This window comes from Vicugna pacos, chromosome 14, assembly GCF_048564905.1.
Source record: "Vicugna pacos chromosome 14, VicPac4, whole genome shotgun sequence".
Classification (NCBI taxonomy): Eukaryota; Metazoa; Chordata; class Mammalia; order Artiodactyla; family Camelidae; genus Vicugna; species Vicugna pacos.
Window position 1 is genome coordinate 65,043,256 of NC_133000.1, and position 21,822 is coordinate 65,065,077.

Genomic DNA, 21,822 nt, shown 5'->3' on the forward strand with positions numbered 1-21,822 from the left:
GGCATTTTGCTGCGGGCGGCACTGCTCTAGTTTAAATGGTCTAAACAAGTGGTTAATGATCGGGAGCAGGCCCTTGCCCCGCTTCCAGATCTCTTCGCTGCGTTTCCATTTCCGTCACCTTGCAGCATGCTTGGGAGGCGTTATTTCAGGGTAGTTCACACTATTTTGCTAGCATTTGTTTCCATTTCAAGGGTCTTTCATGTTTCTTCATGTTTTTTAAAGTATTATTTAGCATACTGACCAGACCCTAAGCTGCTGAATTTGCAATTGCAATACAGGTGTTCTGTTGCCCCCCAGCCAAGGCGTTCTAGACTATTTCTCTCCAAGATTCAGGGGTGATAACTTGAACCAGACATTCTAGTTTCTTGGGACCTTGTTTTATTGTCTTGCACATTAATATGCTATTTGTATTTCACGAGGCTAAACTGTACACAGCATTTCTCAAATGTGCATTTGCAATAGACAGATATATTAACTGTTACTCTGAAGTTGAGAATTTGAACTATTAACTGACCCACTGTATTTGTTCTCTGTGTAAAGTTTTGTGATAACAGTGCTAATTACTAAGCAGCGGAATTTGTGAAAAAGTGCACAGCAGTAATTTGCGCCTTCCTGTTGCTTTGCTATTAATAAAAAAAAATTGTGAACACGCACACAGGGTGCATGCACTTGATTTACGAGCTTCCAAGGAACACATTTGTCTGTGGATCTTGAGCGGCTGGACTTCTGAGCACAGCATTTAGTGTCTCTGCTTGTGCTTCTGAGATGCTCGTTTTACCCCAATAAGAGCTGTGGAGCGCTGACTAGGACATTTTAACAAAGAAGAGCAGGATTTTAAATTACTGTGTGCTTTTGTTTATTATTTTTGCTAGTTTTAGGGGGGAAAAAAACAAGAAAAAAAGATCTTTCTAGTTCCTTTCTATCGACGTGAAACCATGGAGTAGTCAGATGTTCATGTTCATGTTTTGGTGACGGTGTTACTATTGTTTCAGTGGCAGGTGGAAATGGCTCTCTTCTGTTGAAATCACAGCTTGAGTAGATGCCTCTTTAGAATTAAAGTCTTAACACACACCTAAACCAGCAGTTTTTTTGTGTTTTGTTTTGGTCAATGAGAACAACTTCAAATCTTGGGAAAACTTTATTTTTGTCCTATGAATATGTCGGGAAAAAACCAGACAGGGAGCTCTGACTATTGGAAAACTACACATTCCATATTTTTATAAATGTATATTTAGATTAATTCCTCCTACCTCTTATTTGGACTTCTGGTAGCCAGGAACTTTTAAAAGAAATTTGGTTTTAAAGAGAAATGCGAAAAATGAAAATTTCTTTCCTGGTACAAGAGTTCTTCTGTACTTTTAAGAAACCCCGCTTGTGGGCAGAAAGGAGAGGTTTCAAAGGAACCTCATCTCCATATGGTTTTACTCGATAATCCTTTATCCACCATCTTCAGCCCTCATTCCTTTGCTTTCTTGCCTGTGGCTACATTTCTATCTCTGCATCAATTAGCACAGTGATTTATACAACAAGCAAGCAGTTTAGAGGTAATGGTACACAATTAACATCTCATTCCACCATAAAGGGTATGCTAAATACCCCAGTCATTGCTTTCTCTGCCTGGAATTGAAATAAGTGTTTGTCCTAATTCATATGCTATCTGATGTGAAGTGGGCCTGCTTTGTACTGCACTACACCATTAATCTAATTATAGATAGCTGCAAATGAAGTGCTGTCTGAGCCGGGAGATTGAAGAAAATAGCCTTTTGTCATTTAGCATGACTCTGTGAAGCAAGATCACACTTTACGGGTTAAGACTGCAAAATGGAGCCTTCAATAATATTGCTGCCTGTTGCGTCTTTTCTAATTACAACAGCATTGTAAACACAACTGGGCGCTGATGTAAATAGAGCTGTAGATATGCTGTCATGTGGGTTGTCGGGGAAAGTCCTCCGAGTGCTGTTGGATTAAATGATGCATCCTGATTGACAGCTACCTTGAGACTGTGCCGATGGAGTTGTCACCGCCGTGGGCTAGCAGGCTGCCGGGTGACTGCAGCTGTACAGGGCGCTCTAACTGCTGTCTGTTCATTCCACCTTCTTCGCCTGGGTTTATCCCTCCAGGAGGACGGCTGCAGGCTTCAGCTCTGTATGTTTGTAGTGTGGTTTCCTGGGCGTTTTTGTTGGTTTGGTTTGGTAGGGCCTGTTGCTGAGGTGGAGGGGAGTGTATTTTGCCTGGCTTCGAAGCCTCGCTTTGTTTTTCCTCTAGTGTTAATTGTGTATCCCAGAAAGAATTTCGGAAAGGAAAACAAGGTTGAATTACAGCTCTGATTCCACCTAAATGTTTTCGGTTTTGTGTGGTTTCCCCCTACTTTTCTGAAACACTCATGCTCCCAAAGGTGCATCACCTTTGCAGCTGGTCACTTCTTTACAAACATTGACAATTTCTCTCACAATCAGATTTAGGAAAGGAGGCTTTTAGAGGAATATTTGCACGTTAGCTTTCACTGCCATGCTGTGGAAATGAAGGCAGCTTAAGGTTGAAGTGCCTCGGGGCGAGAAGGTGTAAAACTTTGAGAAGAGATCCTTGTATTTGAAGAAGTGTATTTGTCACCTTACTTGGTGAGGGTCGATGTACAGTGTAGGCTTCCTGAGAGGCTCTGAGGTCACGACGGAAAAAAACAGGTAAACAAACTGGAAGCACTCATCTTGTGAGGGGCCCACAGGCCCCTGAATGGCCCAAGCCCGTGAGCACCTCGGATGTGTAAACTGCTGGTGGAGCCAGAGGCCGCGGAAAGCAGCACAGGGGTTTCAGCTCCACGAGGAGCTGCTAAACCCACACAGACCACAGTGCGACCACTGCGAGGGCTTTCGCTGTCTGGGGCGCCGAGAGGGCTGTGTGCCGGGCGCAGGGGGCAGGCCGGCTGGCAGGATGCTTTTGTGAGCCAAGTCTGGTTAAAAAGCATCTCTCCCCCCCAAACCATGGCTGGCCCCGTCCTTCCCTGAGGACCGCCGTGCTCTGCCCGCCCCCTTCCCCCTGGAAGCAGTTCCAGGTTAAGAGCCGTGTGCTCATCTTTAAAACAATTCCATTGTGTTCCTTTTAATTGTCCATCTCTTACAGTTTTCTTCCTAATCCCTTTAGATTGGGTATGATTTTTTTCTCTTCCTTTTGAACTGTTTTGGGGAAATTTTCTGGTTAGACGTGGTTTTATGTCACAGACACCATACAATTAATTTGCTTTGAACCCAGGGTGGGTTCATTTGACCATAATTAGGTTGTTAGGGAAGGCCTCTTTCCCGCCCTTCGCTGCCCTGTGCGGATCGGGTTGCTGGCTGGGCCAGGCCCGGAGAGCACCTGTTCTCTGCTTGGACTTACACTGTGAGGGGTGTTTTCAAGAACTTAATAATGTGACTGTGGTTTGGAGAGCACCTCCCTAAACCCACAGGGTGAGTGAGGTTCCATCCTGGTGAACCCCGAGGTACTCGGCTTCCAGCCCTGCCAATAAGCAGCTTCTGATCCTCAACCAGACGATTCTCGGGACCTCGCAGGGGGAGAACCTTCTGGCTTCTTCCAGGATTGTGCTTCTCTGTTCTGTCACCTAGCCTTGAAAATCTTGGACTCCCTCCCCCAAGGTATCTAGTTTGTGGTTTATCTGCTTGAAAACAATAACACAACAACTGCAAATCAAAGTCTCCAGGGAGCGTGCTACAGACCCCATTAGGAATATTCAAATGTCTAACATAAAATCAGACTCTGCACGCGTTAGGGGGCATTTCCCCCCTCTCTCACCTCGTTGGCTGCTCTGTGCCCCCCGCCCCAAGAATTCAGAGAAACCAATAAATAGCAGTTTTGATCATAAGCTTTGAAAGCCCTAGTGTACATTCTTAAATGACTTCTCTTCTGGGGCATCAAAAACCTTTTACGGTTCTCACCAGGCAACTCATTCTGATGGGCCCATATGCTGCGCTCCGCTCAGATCCCGCCCTGGCAGGCCCCGTGCACCGCCGCACGGCCCAGCCAAGAGGTTGTTTTAAGAAGGCGTGTTTGTGTGGGCACTCCGACAGGGTCAGGACAACATCAAAGGTAGTCTTAAAAAGAGAACCTTCTCTCTGCCTCCTCTTTTTATATTCAGAGAGGTCATGTCTAAGCCAACTATGTGCAACAGGGCCTCTCCAGAGGCATTTACACCGTTGTTATTTTTTGCTTGTGATTACAATAAGTCGCTTATCCCCCAAACAGATTTAAGAACAATAAACAAATACAAAAGGAAAAGGAACATCTCATCGGTAACAAAGACTGCATCTGAAGGCAGTGAGTTTTGTGGCTCTTTTACATCTCTTTCCAAGCAAAGCAGGAGTCCTGCAGAGAAAGGAATCCAAAAGATATGAACATTGTAAAAATAGTAAAAGGATCCAGTTCTAGTCAGGATCTTGTCGTTTCTGGGGAGAAATGGAGCTCGGGGCAATCTTAGCGCTTTGTTTGCATTAAGGCTTGTTTGTGACGAAGCTGAAATTAGTTTTTAAGGGAATCCACCGTGATGAAATGTGATAAATCATTATCCTCAGTGTGGAAAGATACTGTCCCTGAGTTCACATTTTGAAGTCAAGTTGTGCGAAAAATAAGGAGAAAAAGAGAACTGTATGCCATGGGGGAACCAGCCACGGGCCTGATGCGGAGCAGTCACGGGAAGGGGAGGTGCAGGGCAGTGCCAGCCAGAAAAGTAACTTTTTCTGTTGACTCTGATGCTTCTCGTGATGTTGGATTTTTCTCTTGCAAGGCCGAGCACAGATACTAAAAGTGTGCAATTTGGTACAATTATATTCTCCCTTCTCCCTCCAGCACCCCCCCATAGATTTAATGAAGGACTTGGAGGTACAATCCATCGTTGATAAATAGACTCTCTGCCCAGAATGTTTATTAGAGTGACAGCAGAGTGCACTCTCCTTGCTTTTTTCCTTTGCCACTTATGACTCAGATGAATTTTAATAGGAGCAAAAAGCTTTTATTTGCACTGTAATTTCACTTAAGGATCATATCCTTCAGAAGCGGGCAGACACTTGTATGTCTTGATTGCAAAACACACACTCAGGAGTAAAGAAACATGCAAAAGATGTTATTATTCAACCTGTCACAGTGTCGCTAATCTGCTTGGAACTTAGGCCATCTAAGCTCTTCCGTGGAGCCCTCCCCCACGCCTTTCAAAATAGGCCCTGCAAAGAGCACACTTAAAGAGTTTTCCGCCGTCCCTGTGCAGAATTAAGGGTAAATTCTGTTTCCCTTTCGCATCCTGGCCACTACGATGCCCACAGGAGGCTTTGAGTTACAGCGGCTTTTTTTGGACACAATGGAGTTGCCCCAGTGCTGTGTCTGTCTCCCCCCAGGGAAATGCCATTTGGTAGGAATCCAGAAATCTTCAGGTGGTTCCTCCAACTTCACCAAGTAACACTTCCTCAAGCCATTTTATTTTGTTTCTGTTTGGACAGACCAAACTGGAGCTCACATATTTATTCACGGAGATCTAGAATCTTCCTTGCCTGGCAGAAATCCTCTATTAGAAACGTTCTGTTTAACCAGACTGCCTTGAACATACCCGTCACGTTTGAGAGCCACCTCCAAAATGTACCATTAAAATACTGGGCTGTGCAGATTGTTTTCCTTCAATGGTTTTAAAATCTTGAATTACCGTCTCCTAGTGCAGAAGATACATTATCTTTCATCTTTATCTGCCCTAACCGTCTTGTTAACATTCAAAAGACTACATAATGTTGTGCCTAAAAAGAAAAGCCAGCTCTTTCACTCGTGGATATAACATTTTATGTCACTGGAAAAAATGGGATTTTAAATATTATTTTGGCCCAAATGAATAGCAAAACCCTTTGTCTTAACTTATTGCTACATGGTCCAGCGGCTCCAAGGGGAGCAGGGAGTTTGACACAGCAGTCTGCTGCCATCTACCGGCGTGTGTGCTCACAGCGCCCGCTCCCTGTGCCCACCCAGCTGCGGAATTTGTGTTAATTGGGATAAGTTTGTAAGTGGTAAAGGGTATACAAGGAAATTCTCACTGTTTTCTTTATCAAGTTTTGAGATGCTTTTCTTAATGATACAGGATGATTACTGTTTATCCCTAATTAATCACTCAAATTTCAAGAAATTTCTTAAACTGGCGCACAACATGAGCCAGAAACAGACTGATCTGCTTTGTTTTTGTGTACAATAATTAAAAGCCACTTGATTTCAGAGATGTTGTAATTTAACATTTAAAAGCTAAAAACTGATTTTGAATGAATGCTATGTTGAGGAAAAGTTCATCATTTAATCTCACTTACGTTTTTTCCCCCTCCTTAAGTACAAGGTGCATATCTTAACCAAACTTGCTGCAGAACTGAACCAATTTATGCTGGAAAAAGCGGCTGAGGACACTAGCAGTATTCTGCACTCCCCGATGCCTGGCGTGGTGGTGGCCGTCTCTGTAAAGCCTGGGGACCTGGTAAGGACCACACCTGTCTGTGGGACGGGGGTAGACTGAAGCAGATCCTTTTCTGTGCGGTTCTCTCTTGAGTCATCCTACCCACCAAACAGCGGAGTTGCTTTTGTGCATTCTTCGTCCAACTGTTTCACATCTGAATTAGGTTAGTAGCAATATCTCTGAGTGCCTCTCCTCCCAAATGACTGAGGACTGGAACAGAAATAAAGCCAGATTCATTGTTTTTTTTTTTTTTTTGCAAATTTAGTGTTTCAGGAAGCATTTTATTTAAAATTTCTGTTTGCTGTCTGTGGTTTAAGCATCCTTGAAGAAGTCATGCCAAGAAATAACCCTTCGATGGGAGAACTTTTTGCACATTTTCTAGAATACTGAGAAGGGTATGAAGGAAAGTTCATTCTGTAATCTGTGTAGTGTCAGAGCACTTCTGTAACTTGATAAATAAAATTTAGGATCAGTTTTGAAGTTTCTCATCTTGACCTGGTGACATTAAGGCACAAATCAAAGCTATATAAATATTTCCTCCCATGTGCAGTCTTAAGGTTACATGCTCTGGACAGTTTGGAAGGATACATGCCTTGTCATAGAGCATAGATACAAATCTGTTGATTAGCAGCAAAAGCAAAAAGAAAACAAAGAGGTGACCAGAAGGTTTCTAAGGAGCACTTGAGTCCCTGCATTTTTTGTTTATGTGCTGGAAAATAAGAGCCAAACATGATAATCCTTAGTAGATGATATGGTGATTCCATTTTGTATCTCAGTGAAGTCCTAGGAGTTTATAATAATTTTCCTGTAAAGATTACATGAAAACTGCCTCTGTATTTCTTTATTAACAACATAAGCACATAATATTGAGAAAAGCTCATGTCGTTGGTTGGCATTAGCTTCTAGAAAAGCCCTTAAAATAGATGAGTATTAGGAAAAAATGATCAGTTTCAGGGGTTTAAACCAGTAGTCCTGAAACTGATTTGTGAAGTTGGAAAACTGACTTTAAGAATTGCTTTACCTGGTGATAGAGAAGTGGAAAAGCATAAAAGAGGTTCAGGAGCTGTGAATTGTTATGTTTGCTTTGAGAGCACTGAGCTCCCGGAAGAAAGCACTCCTTAAGGTGGTCTAACACCCTAGTGTTCAGGGTTTGGGAGGGGTGATACATAATAAAAATGATATATATGTGTTGAATGTGGAGGGGGGTCACCTTATGTATCTTCCTTCTAAAGGATTAGGGTCCTAAGAACATAGCCCCTTGGCCTTGACAGTGAGAATGCCCACACTCCCTACAGGATCAGAGCCAGTGGAATCTCCTGACTAGAGGTGGAGGCTGGTAAACATTGTGAGGGGGTTGTTTTGTTCTTTCATTTTCCTCCTCAGGCTTTTTCTGGAAGCCACATAGGCTGTATACTGCCATCCTCAGCTTGTCAGTCCTAATGGTGTGGCTTTAATTATAAAATCACATTTGTGCTTAGGGAAAAAAATGTGTTTAACGGAAATCCTTACTTTTCCAACACCTAAGTCAGAACCTGAGCGGAGGGTTGGGGGGCGAGGAGGGGGCGGCAGCTCCTGCTGGGAGCACAAGCGGGGACTGCGCCTGCTGGCCCCTGCCTGCGCTGCCTCCCTGGCAGAGAACCCGGAGCCTGCAGCCTCCTTGTTTCTAGCCACTGCTCGCTCCTAGTCTAGCTGCTCCAGATACCGAAGGGTTTAGCCTTCATGCTTTCCATTTCCTGGTTAACGATTAAATGTGGGAAAGCGAAGCATTTAGTAAAATGGAGCAATGTGGCATCAGTCCTTGTTTCACTGGGGGAACTCAGATACTGAAAACCACCACTAATAATTAAATGTGGGTCTTCGAGAATGGTTTGATCTGAGAACAGACTGGGGCCTCTATTTCCTGTATTCCTTTAAATCAGAGGGTGGGTGCGCGCCCCTGGGGAACCCCTCCTGGTCTGGGCTTCACCTTTCTCTCCGCACGCGTGTGCTGGTCACGGAGAGCAGGTGCGTTCTTTCACTCCTCACTCCGGCATCTGCTGCCACCTTTGGTCCTTGCAGAACTTCCTTTCATATTCTGTACCATTGTGTTCTGATCAAACAGTGTTTTCCCTGTTGTTATTTGTGAAAAGTGTCCCAAACTGCTAATACCTAAATCAGGCACACGGTGGGACATTTAATTATCGGCTCTTGTACCAGCTTCTACAGTTAAGTCCGCCTTGTGTAATTAAAACACAAGAAATTTTCCTTGGACCAGAGTCACGGCACATACTTGAGGCCATTTTAAGACAGTGATACTTGTAGCTTTTAAGTTTTGCGGTTTAAAATTATTTTAACACTGCAGGGCGTGTGTCTTGTTCTTAGGAATAACAATAGCTGAGCCAGGGCTCCACTTTTATCAGTAGAAAGATAATGGAATCAATCATCTGTGCGTATTTTCAAGGAAAACAAGGAACAACAACAAAAAAATAAGGACCTACAAGTATTCTATTTTCCTTTATAATGTTATTTTTATAGTTAAAATTCCAGTTATCTGTAATTCTTATGTTTAGTGTAAGTAAAGCTTGACAAATCTTACAGTGGCGGGCCTGGCAATAACGTGTCCCACAAAAGCATCACATAAACAGTAAAGAACAAATCTGTTCTGGGAAGTAAACAGGTTTAAGAGTTTAAAGACCTCGGAACACAACGATTTGGGGTGGCTGTTTAGAAGTGGGGAGTGTGCCCAGGTGGCTCTGGGGGAAGGTCCCCACCCCCAGCACGGAGCTGGGTTTTACTCTAAGCGCTTGTTTGGGGTTCGCGCAGCAGAAGTTGCTGATACTTCTTCAACGTCCATTAAATGCTATTTAACATTAAAAGTAGTAGTCAAATCATTTTTTGAATGATTGTATGACAGGCTTTTCGAATCTGTCAGAAGGGGATGCTAGTTCATAAGCAGTAGAATGCCTACCGGCAAGCAAACCAGCAAGGAGGAGGCAGGCATGTACTTGGACACTAGAGTCACATTCAATTCAGGAAACAGTTCAACAGAAGGAGTTTCCTATGTGTCTTCTTGTATCTGCCTTCTAAAAATATTTTTACAAGAACTGATTTTCACTTCAGTTTGAGAAATACCTATGACATTTAACAACATCATAAACCGGGGCCCTTTTACAATCAAAGTCAGCATTTTTAAAATAACTTACTTTTAAGTTTTTGAACTTCTATCTTTATAATAGTCTTGAACAAAAATATTAAAAATATATATTCTTCCAGAATAATGCTGCATATGCTTTTCTCCAGCATTAGACTCCAGCTGCTGAATGGGTGGCACAATTTTCTTGTTGATTTTGAGGTATAAAATAAGGTCGGTATGAGCACATTTGTTTGCTCGGCCTTTTGATGTCAGAAACAAAACAAAAAATAAAAATAAAAATGAGGCAACTGATGGGGACATTTTAACATTGAATTTAATTAGGATCCTTTCTAGTTTTGTTTAGAGTCTCTAGTCGTCTCAGATCTGCATCAGAAATATTCATCTTATTTAATACAGCACAAATTATGTCAGCCAAGAACCAGAAGCAAGCTGTATACGCTTTTACATTTCCTTCTTTCTCAATTATTTTGTGAGTTTTTAGTTTGTCAGACCAGGTGAAATAACAGGTTGATAGTAAGTACCTGTTGCTGCTTTTTCTTGCCACTTAGCCTGGCAGTATTAGCAGACAGAGTTTGCGGTATTTTGTGGGGCTAAGATGAGGAACATCCAAGCTGAGCCTCAGGAGAAGGCAGTGTGAGGTTGCCGTGCTCACCAGCACTGTCTTAGGCAAACAATGCTGGACCATAAAGCGCACCAATGAGAACAAAAATCATTACCAGGAGTACCACTCGGATTGCACCCTGATTTTTCTGCATGTGTGTGATGCTTTGGGGAGAGGGCTCCAGGCAGGTGGACGGCCGCTGAGCTGGATGGAGACACAGGGGCCCTGTTTCAGAGATTGATATTCACACTTCCCCTTTGTCCCTAAACCATCTGTAACGGAGCTTACAGCTGATCTAGGGAAATCGCACAGAAACATGGCAAGAGACCTTTACTTTTCATTTCTTGAAGAAGCAGGATTTGAAACCTCCTTGGCCCTTAGGTCTTCCACACACGAATGGGCTGGATCAGGCCCCCCCCAACGTGTGCTTGTCTGGCAGTGACTAGTGGACCTCACGCAGCCCCGTATCAGTACCTGCATCTTCCCCTGGCAGAGAACCTGGCCTGGCTGTTTGATAGATTTTCCAGTTTCTGGATACCTTGATTTACAATCATAAAATAATTGCAAGAATTAAATTTACATACTTTATAGCAGTGGTTATTCAAGCAGTTTATTTGACAGTGTGCCAGCTTTTACCCGTACCTCAGATTGCATCCAGAGCAGGTGCAGCTAGACTCATGCATTCCTTATGTCACATTTTTAAACTTGAAATTATGAGATACTACCAATGTACAGAAAGTTATGAGCACTCACATGCTGTCTGCTCACCTTTGCCATATTTGCTTCAGATTTGATTTAACAGTAAAACATTGCTTCTGGAGTAAACATGCCCTGTGGCCTCTTTGCTGTAGAATTCCTGTCCTGCTTTCTTCAGAGGTAATGGCTATCCTGATTTTGGCCTTTTTGTCTTTTCCAGATGACATTTTTAAATGTTATGATTAATTTTTGTTGGTAGTAACAATTTGGGAACTTTTACAGTTTAACTTAGTGATAATTATCAATATAAGATAAAATGTTTTTATAGATCAGTCAGTAAATATCATAGGTGAGTCTTCTACAAGTTTAGTATCTGATTTTGTTTTTCAAGGAATACTCTGCTTGGAATTAGAGGGTATAATTGTCTTTATTTTAAATGTTTTTGAAGATGATAGTTCCCAACCCTAACAAGATTCAAAATATCTTCTCTCACCTTTTTGCTAAAAATATTAAAAAATAAAAAAATTTAAAAAAATATTATTTCACTGGGTCCTTTAAAGCAGCATACTTCACAAAGGGAGTGAATCCAGACTGCTTTCTTACAGATACCATAAAGGACATCAGTTTGAACTAGTTCTCTTTGTGACTTAGAGGCTCTGGCTCCACTTTTGAGCTAACTTAGAGGGCAATAGGGGGTAATAATGTTCTTTATTTTAAGGAATTTTAGGAAAAACTGGACTTGTTTTATATTGGCCACTTCACTGTATTCTTTCTGTCTCTCAGCTCCCAGAGCCCCCTGCTTCAAAGCCCAGGGTGCAGTCCCCGGGGGGCCCTCGGGTGGGAGGGGAGCAGGGCGGCACCTGGTTGCAGGGTTGCCTCTGCGGCCTGTCCCCCGGGCGCCCTCCCGGGGAGATCGAGCCCATTAAAGGAGGCCTTAGACCGAAGATAGGGGCTTGGCAGCATTTCTGTCGCCTGACTCCTCTTTCTTTGTAATTCGATGACGGTTCCTTCCGTCATTGCTTAAATACTGCCCTGTCTCCAGGATCTCTTCTCCTGCCCTCTTTACAGGAAGATCTTGGGATGTGAACGCACATTTCTTCTTCAGGAAATATCAGGGCATATTAACCAGCCTGTCTTACCAGCTCAGAAAGAGGAAGTTATTATAATCAGATCCTAGCAGTGCCTTTTAACCAAATCTGAGACGCCTTTTTCTGGTGGCTGTTAACTGCGTCTTTCTTCAGATCTGAGGGCCTAAAAATGCACTGTGTTCTGAGTAGCGCAGCCTTTAAAAATGTAATGGAAGGATTTTAACTTTTGTGGCCTCGGCAGCAGGGTTGATATGATCCCCGCTTTTGGGTGGCCCAGTGCAGCAGAAGGGGAGCCTGCGGCGGGCCGGGGAGCCCTCCGAGCCTTCTGTCTAATTTGGCAGAAAAACAGAGTGTAGGACAACAAAAGAAGGCTTCTTTTTCCTAAAAATTCTTCCTCCCACCCACCCCACTTCCCCAAAAAGGGGGCTTAATTTTTCAGCTGCACACAGTGATTTGGTGTTCACTCTTGCATTGAAACAGTTGCTGTCTGAGCAGGCAGGAAACAGTTTTCTTTTAATTGCTGAAATCATTCGGAAGTGCTCCATGCCCCGCTTCTATACAGCAGATGCTGTGCATTAATTGGCCTGCGTAGAAGTGACCCAGGGTTCCTTGCAGCGGGCCCAATTTTAGGCAGAGGGTTTAAATAGCTTATTTATTATTTTGTATAATCTGGCGTACATTATGTGCTCCTGCACGTGTCGTATTTCATGGTCTGCAGTTTCTAATGTCATGTGGGTTTCAAAACCTGTGTTTCTCTGGTAATGTACTAGCAGCAGGTAAGCTCAAAATACCATCCATCAGGAGCTAATTTTTTATCCAGATACTCCAATGACTGATGAACCTGTCTTTTGTATGAATGTTTAGCACAGTAGAAAGCCATATGCCACTGGCACAGTTTCCTGTGCATTCTTTACAGTTGCTAGCGAGTAGGCTTACCGGGGGGAAACCTTCCACACCATTTATGTCCTCTTTCCTCTATTTAAAGGATAACACCTTTAAAACAGCCCCGGTTGTGGATGACAAAACGGGGTAGGGGCCTTCTTAAAGGAAATCCAACTCCCAGAATCATTTTCTTTATCAGAAATATGACTGCACACTCTTAATAGGGAACCTTGTTTTGTTACTCCCCGTCTGTTCAAAACAGACCTTAGCCCATTAGAAGGGCCTCCCTTGTGTGGGAAGACCACAGCTGTTACTGTAAATCTCATCCCGTCACTGTATCACCCCCATTTTGTGGCTCTGAAGGATGAAATTGAGAAATGGAATACGGTGCAGTCATCCTTTACATCTCCAATTTTAGGCCTTTGCCATCATTTTCATGCTTTTATTCCAAATCAAATAACATTAGTGAGCTACACCACCTTCTGATGAATATCTGGCATTGAGCACAGCTTTCAAGTCTGTACTTTGGGGGGCTGCCTTTTATGTTTGGTGGAGCTCTTTCTCCCCCTTTCTCTTCTTTTTCTCTTCCCGCACCTTCTTGGGTTTTCTTCGTGCATCTGCAGCTTGAACGATACAAGTTGCCAAACATGTCCCACTCTTAGTGTGTTTTCCCGGAGGGCCACGTGCAGGGGAAGGTTCTGTGTCTTTTAATCTTTGGGAAAGGAGTAAAGAGAACTTGGTAGAAGGGTATTGGGGGCTTTAATCAGAAATAAGAAGTGGTTTAAATCATTAGCACAACAAAGCAGTCTATAAGCTCAAAGATAAAAGTCTCTGGGGAAAGAGTCGTCTGAAAATAAATGGAACTTGATAGATTTCCATATCATTTATAACTTCCCTTAATTACACTTGGAAGACTTGCCAGTAAAACTGGAAAATTGGCAGCCTATGTCCATTAGAGTCATTTTGCCGACCATGGCAAGCAGCTGGCTTTACTGGATTTTATTTCCCATCACTCACAATTAATCATCAGCTGGAGATGTCTGAAACTCTTCAGCGCAGAGCAGTGCCGGGTGACATTCCGGCCTCCCAAACATGCTAAAATCTGCTGAGTAAATGGGCTGAGGTTTCTGCCCAGCTCACTCATTTTGGGGCAGGGCAGGCTCCCGCTTAATGAGTCCGCTCCGATAATCGGATGCGAATGTGAACCTTGACCCCGTGTCAAAGGAGAGGACGCAATAAGCCGGATGAAAGATACAGGAATCAGACCTCCAAACTTTACACCAATTAGACAGGGAGCGGAGAAGGACATCAGGCTGACTAGGTTTATCGAAAAGACTTGCGAGGCTTGTGACCATTTTGTAAGCCCAACATTGGAGACATCCTGTCACAATCATTAAGTCTTTATCGGATGATTCACAAGCGTGTTAGGGAAGTGTGCGCGCACACGTCCCTCCGTAGCAGTGCCCTGCCCGTGCGCTGTCTGGTGGAAACTTTGCACGTTGAGGCGCCCTCTCTGCTCACCCAGTTAATGCCCTGGCTTACCGAGCACATGGGGAAATCCGGGAGGTGCTTCCATGACCTTCCCGAGCTCGGGGGCGGGCGTGGGGCAGGCACCTCCAGACCGGGAGGCTTGCAGATTGGTGAAGCGAGAGGCCTGTGTGATACTGTCTGGGTTGTTGTTGGAACCGGAGCCCGTTGGGGCCCAGCGGGTCCGCGGAGCAGCCCCGAGTTACAGCCCCGTCTGCACTCTTTGACGTATGGTTTGTACCACGTTTGCTTCCCTGACTTACATTTTTGAGGGATGAAATAGCTTGAATTTAGGTCCGGTTCACGTGTGTATCCGTGTTTAAGTGAGTGCGTGCATGCGTGCGTGTGTGTATAGCATGATTCTGCTGAGCAGAGTGGATCTCACTATTTGGTGGAGTATCAAGGAACAACCACCAAGAGTTCTTTCTTCTAGGGACAAATGAGTGAAAACAAACCACAAAACAGATTGCTGTAAGTGAACAGAGAGAAATGCATTACGCACGTTTCCACAAAATAGTATGAGTGGAGAGCAGCAGAGACAGGGCAGGGAACTAGGGAGAGAAAGAGGAATGAAGAGAAAGATGGAGCCGCGAGGGTGGCTCCGAGACTCAGGGCAGCACTGCGGGGCAGGCGGCAGGTCATTTCGAATCCAGAGGCGCTGTCTTTGAAGCCCCTTTAATCAGATCATCAGAGTAACAGTCAGAGAGAAGGGAGTGTGCTAACTTGGGGACTTTCCCACCTCTCTGGATTCTCGCTGGCTAAATCAGAGGTTTTGTTTTTCTGAATGATTCTGGGGGACCTACCACCTGCAGTCACCTGTGTGTCCCTCTCTGCAGATCTCCCTTGATACAAGCACTCAGAGCCTCAGGTCAGTGGGCAGACGGTGGAGGCCCGTAAACTTGTCCATCTCCCACTGCCCACGGGCTCCCCACCGGCCTGGATCTAACCGCCACTGTGGCTGTGGCTGGCTCGGGTCTGGAGTGGGGCTGTGGCCCAGGGCAGCTGTCCTTCTGCAAGTTTCTTATGGGCATCGTTGTCAGTTTGGTGTCCACCCCCTTGGTGTGACCAGTGGAAATTTCCAAGGTTCATTCATTTTTCATAGTTGTATTGGCTGTGAATCACGTACTTGAAGATCCCATAAAGAGCAGTGAGTGGCAGGTGCTCTGTGTGGCCAGCACTGCCGAGCACTGGGATGCGGAGGGCAAGCCCATGCCCACCCAAGGGGGGCCCACGGTGCCGGGGATGGGGAGATGGACTCTGAGTGAGCCCCGGGCTCACAGATGCCCGCAGAGGAAGCCCGGCTGGGGAGGCGAGGGTGCAAGGCGAGCACACATGGCTCCCCACGGTGGGCACTGGTCCATCTGTGAAGGAAGAAGCTACCAGAGCTGGTCACTCATTTTTGGAGGAAATTTCCATTGCTGAACTTCAGATCTGTTTCCCAGAAAGCCACAGGCCCTGACGCCGGAATGCTCAGTGCTCGGGTTGGGATGCTGTTGGGTGTGGCCAGCTCTGGACCCTCAGCCTCCGTCAGAGCCATGATCTGGGTCTGTGGGGTTTTGCGTGTGAAGCTGAATGGCGGCTGCTGCTTCTGGGACTTGTCCTCTGCCTTGCTCGCCTGGCCCTACCTGCCTCTGAAAGGAGAGAAAAGGCTCTGAAATGATGGCTTGGGGGCCGGCTGTTGTGACACCGTGACAGGGCCCCGCGTTTCCCTGGAGCTGCCCTCACTGCTGTCCCTCTGCCTTGTGAAGAAGGGCCCTCCTCGCGCGTTGAGCCTTCACTCTCTGGAACGCAGGCGCCAGGGGACCGTGAGTCACAGAGGGTCGCAAGCACGGCGCTTTCAGCCCAGCTCTCCAGCTCAGTGTCGCCTCCGTGCCAGCGCCGAAGCTTTGGCATCCCCTCTCTTCCTATATTTCTGTGCCAGGAAAAAGCAGCCCACCACCTGATCAGCGGAGGAGAGGAACGCGCGGGGCTCAGGCGGTCCCTACTGCCAGTGAGACAGCTTGTGCCACACGGGGAGCCGGGAGGGGGGCTTGGAATCATCTGGGATTTTAGGAAAGAACATTCTCCAGGCACTTCTGCGATATTGGACGAGCAGAGTGTCCAGGAGCCCCACTCCAGGATGCCCACCAGCACCCCAGAGAGGCGGGTGCCCCAGGAAGTTCAGCTCTCCCATTTCAAAGACAGGGAGGCCCTTTTTCACAAAGATAGGAGAAAACTCCAGCCCAGCGCCTTGGTGCCTTCCTATCAAGGGCAGAGAAAGGAGAACAAATAAAAGCTTCAGTCACAGCTGACTCCTGGTGGAAGTCCCTGCTTGAACCCCAGGACTTCCACCTGGACTCTCCTTATCTTGAAAGGCAAACATCAGAACAGGAAGCTTGAGCCAGTGCTCCTGGGAGCTACCTGTCTCCTTGCAAGGAATGGGCAGGGCTCTGGAAATCATGCCGTGAGTTAGAAGGCACCTTCCGGGAGCTGCCTGGTTGTCAGGACTTGGCATGTCTTGCAAAGGCTGGGACAGTGGTCCCCACGGCCTGGATGCTTGGCTGCTGCTCCCGGCTCCCCTGAGCTATAGACAGAAACTCCACTTTTTGGTAACAGCTTTCCTGAGGTAGAAAGCTCACGTACAGTACAGTTCACCTCTTTAAAGTGTGCACTTCAGTGGTTTTTGTCTGTTCACAGAGTTATACAAGCATCACCACCATCCATCTCAGAACATTTCATCACCCCCAGAGAAACCCGGCACCAGTCAGCAGTCACCGCCTTCTGCCCCCTCCGCCCCTGCAAACCACACAGCTCTCTGTCTGCAGAGATTTGCCGATTCTGGACATTTCACATAAGTGGGACACATTCCATTCCTGTCACACCTCTGTTTGTGGCAAAGGCAGACTGAGAGATTCCCAGGGGCGGCCCACCACCAGCACGCCCAGTCCTCCAAGGTCAGGGGCTTCTCCTCATGAGGACGTGATGGTAGAGGAGAGGGCCTTTCTCTGCTGTCCCCGAATGTGAACTTGGAACGTGAGGTATCAGAGGAGGTTACTGCTGTTGAGGCAAAATCTCAGAGCATTTGACAAAGACACTCTGAATGGCCTCACTCTTGGACACTGTTGCAAAATTCGAATGCTGTTAAAACTTCTGTCCACTTTTTACTCATTTTCCAGGTAGCAGAAGGCCAGGAGATTTGTGTGATTGAAGCCATGAAAATGCAGAACAGTATGACAGCTGGGAAAACTGGGAAGGTATGTCCCCAAGTTCCCGCCAGCTTACTTGGCTGTGACAAGAAGCAGAACTTCCACCTTTGAATCCTGGATGGTTGGGCCTGAAAGGGCTGCTAGAGGGGGCCTCTCCGTGGACGGGGACACTGACATGGGGGCTCCCTTCACTCCGCATGGATGTGACCTGCCCCACGGAGAGCAGGCCTTCCAGGAGAGTCTGTGTGATGCCCAGGGAGTTGGGGAACAATTGTTCTTCACCTTAATGTCTTTCAAATTAAGAGGTCTTTAATTTTTAATGTTTACATCTGTCTTTGAGGCAGTTAGTTATCCGAGACTTAGGTGACACAGCGGGAAATGGTTTTAGAGATTGCAAAAATTAATGCAACTCTTCAAGATAATTTCTCCACAAAGAGAACAACTCAACTTTAGATCGAGAGGAGCTGAAGGGCCCACGTACACATGTGGGACTTAATGATACAGGGAGGGAAAAAAAGGAAAAGATAAACTAGTACTGAAATTTGTTAAAAGTAAAGCCTCTTAAATGTATTTTCTCAATGAAGAAAATAGAAAAGTCCTTTTAAGCAGTTACTTCATTTTCTTTCCTGTGACTGAAAAGACACCATTTGTAGCAGGATGATCTTTTTCTGAAAGAGTTTGGTTTGGAAGTATCGCATAGTGGAGCGAGGCGAGGTGGGGCAGATGGGGTGGGCCGGGTCCTGCCCTGTGGCCGCTCCCAGGAAGCAAGATGGATCCTCGGGGACAGTGGGTGTCCTGGCAGAAAGGTCCTGTCAGCTCACAGAGAGACACAGCCTCTGTCTGTCTCTCCAAAAGGAAATGAAACTGATGCTCAGAGAACAGCCTGAGGGGACGCCTAGTCCAGTCCCAGCCACGAGGGCGGAGGCCCGGTGCGTGGCTGTGGGCCCTGAGCCGAGTGGCCAGCCTGGAGGGGGCATCAGGCGGCTGCACCCCGTCCCCTCGATTTTGGGAGAGGAGAATGGCATATGTGCAGCCTTGGGGGGGGGGTCCTGCTTTCTGTATCTGATTACTTTTGAAGAACTGAACAAGGAGATGCTGTATCTGCTCTTGTGAAGACTTGTGTTTGCTCCTTGGGATTAGTTAATGTTTATGCTGCACTAGCGTCATGAGATCTCCCTCTGTGAAGAGAACTGGCCTCGTTTGGGGGACCTGGAATATATCTCAGAGGCACGCCCAGGGCCAGCATGCTGGACTGAGGCACTGATGGAAAAGTGAATTTGGCCTTAGCTCCCTGAAGGAGCAAGGGCCCCGCCCATCCACGTGGTTTATGTCCTCAGGGCCTGGGTCTCACGGGGAGGCCGGGCTGCTGTCAGGGTACTGCTGGGCTCTGGGTGAATCTGCGTGTTGGCCCTGCCCTGTCGATTGGAGTTCCTCCTGCCCCCACAGGGCACCAAGGAGCTGGCCCCGGCGAGCCTGGGGCTGGTGGGTTCTTGTTTCTGGAAAGGCCAGTTTTCCTCCCAGAGGAAAGGTTCACAGTGGAAATAGGTCTTAGAGTCTGGTTACTGCAGCAGCATGACAAATATGTGCCATAAAAACGTCGGCGGCTCCAGGTCAAAAGCAGCAGCCACTTCGGTGCAGACGGCCCTGCCGGACGGGACCTCTCAGGTCCCCGCAGGGGTTCTCATCGTCCTGGAAGACCCTGGGCTGGGGCTCAGAGCTGCGGGGACACAGGCCAGGCCACCCAGCCCACGTCTCTGGCCCTTTGCCCGTTTGCCACCTGCCCAGGAGGCCAGTTAGTTCCAGCCCATCGTTCATCTTCATATCGAAGCAAGACCCTCCAAGTCAAATGACCGTCTCTAATTAATTTTAAATATGAACACAAACATGGGAAAGCCAAAGTTGACTGAAATCAGGAGAAATCAGTGGTAATTGAAGGGCACAGCAGCAACATCGAGGGAGCCTGCTGCCTGCTCCACCTCAGGCCAGGGTACGACCCCTGCGTCTGAGAATTTTTCCTTCAGAAGGAAGCTTCTGATCAGACTAGGGAGTTCCTCCTGTTAATTAGTACCTGTTTTGACTCTTGTATCATTGTGTGTGGGTTTTGGGGGTTTTTTTAACGCTAAGTACACCACTAGCTTTCAAAATTTTTTTTCAATTTTTTTGATAATTTCATATTTTAATTTATTTTTTAGTTTTTGGCTGGGGAGGTGATTTATTTTTAGTGGCGGTACTAGGGGTTGAACCCAGGACCCTGTGCATGCAGGACGCACGCGCTACCGCCTGCGTTACGCCCGCCCTCCCACCCTTAGTGGCTCTCCAGGACGTATCTGTAACTGAGCCTCCTAGGATGCATTTATTTTTGATGGGGCTCCTGGGGTTGAACCCAGGACCCTGTGCATGCAGGACGCACGCGCTACCGCCTGCGTTACGCCCACCCTCCCTCCCTTTGGCTCTTCAGGACGTTTCTATAACCGAGAACCATAAGCATGGAGAGCAGAGCATGGACGCTCATCCAGTGTAAACACTACCAGTTTCTAGGGTGTTGCCCAGACCCCCAAGTGTACCCTCTGCGAATGACTACATAAAGTCCCTGAGACCAGTGGATTGACAAGGCTCAGGAGAGGGAAGGTGGCGAGTCACAGCCCTCCACAAGGATGTCCCTGTGCGTGAGGTCCCCTCTGATGGGCGCCCTACGCCAAGCACTCTGTCTGTGCTCCAGTGCCCGCCAGGGTGTCACTTCATTTCCAGAAACAGATGACGAGATTGCTCCCTCCTGGTCTAGTTAATAATTCTTACTCTCCCCTTTTTCTTTCTTTAATTCAAGGTGAAATCGGTGCATTGTAAAGCTGGAGACACAGTTGGAGAAGGCGATCTGCTCGTGGAACTGGAATGAAGTATTTATAGCCTTTCAGTCATCACCCAATTTAATTAGCCATTTGTATTATTATTCTTTCACACTCAATTTATTCAAGCGTTTTGCAGGAACACCCCTGTGCAGCAGATTTTACATGGTCATATTTATTCCACATATAGTCAAAACCAACCTTCTGCCAAAAAATCACCAATGGAAATTTTTATTGATATAAATACTTGTACATATGATTTGTACTTCTGCTGTGAGATTTCCTAGTGTCAAAATTAAATCAATAAAACTGAGCATTTGTCTAAATATTAGTTTGCCCTTTTTTTGAATGAAGACAATGTACATAAGAGGCTGTGGGCTGTGCCAGTAGACGTTAAATGCTACCATTTCATTGGGATCCTTTTAAAGAACTTATATAAATCCCAGTTCTTTGCCTTCCATTTCATTAAATTAGCATTTGCCACTTTATAATCTGATTACCTGCTTCGTCCTGCTTGAGGACCTAACTGCTGCTTCATAACCTCCTGAAGCCCACCCGGCACAGATGATTTTGGAAATCACTCCTGTGTGGCTCTGCTGGTGAGTGTGGAGCTGCTGGCTCCCCGGGACCCTAGGGTGTCCCCACTTCCCCATCCCAGGGCCCAGACACCGGGGGGAGCGCCCCGGGTGCAGTAGATGGGGCTGCCATAGTGCATCAGCTGATACCCATCCTCGCCTTTTCTGCGTTTTTGTGAAGCAAGTTTCCAATTAAGAAAAAAGGGCTAAAAATAACGATCATGTTTTGTGCCAGATGCAGTTAGCACTCACAGTCTACTATTAAGCTGAAGAGGAAGTGAGCTCGCCTGACGGAGAGGTTACTCGGGATCAGCAGCTGCATTTTCATTTGGTTCTGAAATTTTTAGAATACGGTTAATAGTTTGCTGGTAAGTAAGCAGAGGCAGGGTCGTGCGCTGATGTGAATCCACGCTGACAGATGATCAGATGGAGGTGGGTAGTAATTGGTACTTCGTGCCTTGCTAAAATTATTTTAAGTGCTGTTTGTATTTGGAAGCTAAGCTTTCTGTCAGGCCTGAAGAACAAATTACTAATGTGTTGGTTTTTCTCTGAAAGGCCCACCCCCAAACACCGCTCCCTTGGGGGGGTGGGGGAGGGGGAGGGAGGGTGGTACCTTGCTGTGGTCTCACGTGCGCTTCCGTCTGAAATCAGGCCGTTTGGCTGCTCTGCCAGCAAGTGGGTGCTCGTTATTTTGCTAGATTAAAAGGAAAAGAACCTCCAACCAAGTAAGCAGACTCAAAAAGATGTCCAACAATAGCACCAGTTCTTTTATGTTTGATTCCCAAAACATCTAGTTTAATTTTAAATGATTATCTTTGATAATCTCTGT

General features: G+C 46.3%; 1 protein-coding gene across 7 annotated transcripts in view; it reads left to right on the forward strand.

Moving 5' to 3' along the window:
* PCCA (propionyl-CoA carboxylase subunit alpha) overlaps nt 1-20,744 on the forward strand; it is a 377,947-nt gene extending 357,203 nt beyond the window's left edge. For 5 of the 7 annotated variants that reach the window (XM_072976495.1, XM_072976496.1, XM_072976497.1 and 2 more), the window contains 3 exons: nt 6,344-6,484; nt 17,546-17,623; nt 20,400-20,744. In XM_072976495.1, the coding sequence (XP_072832596.1) occupies nt 6,344-6,484; nt 17,546-17,623; nt 20,400-20,468 (288 nt within the window). In that variant the 3' untranslated portion in view covers nt 20,469-20,744. Of the gene's footprint in view, nt 1-6,343; nt 6,485-17,545; nt 17,624-20,399 lie in introns of those variants that run through there. The other 2 variants (XM_072976493.1, XM_072976494.1) reach the window with 2 other exon arrangements.
* Nucleotides 20,745-21,822: the final 1,078 nt, after the last annotated feature.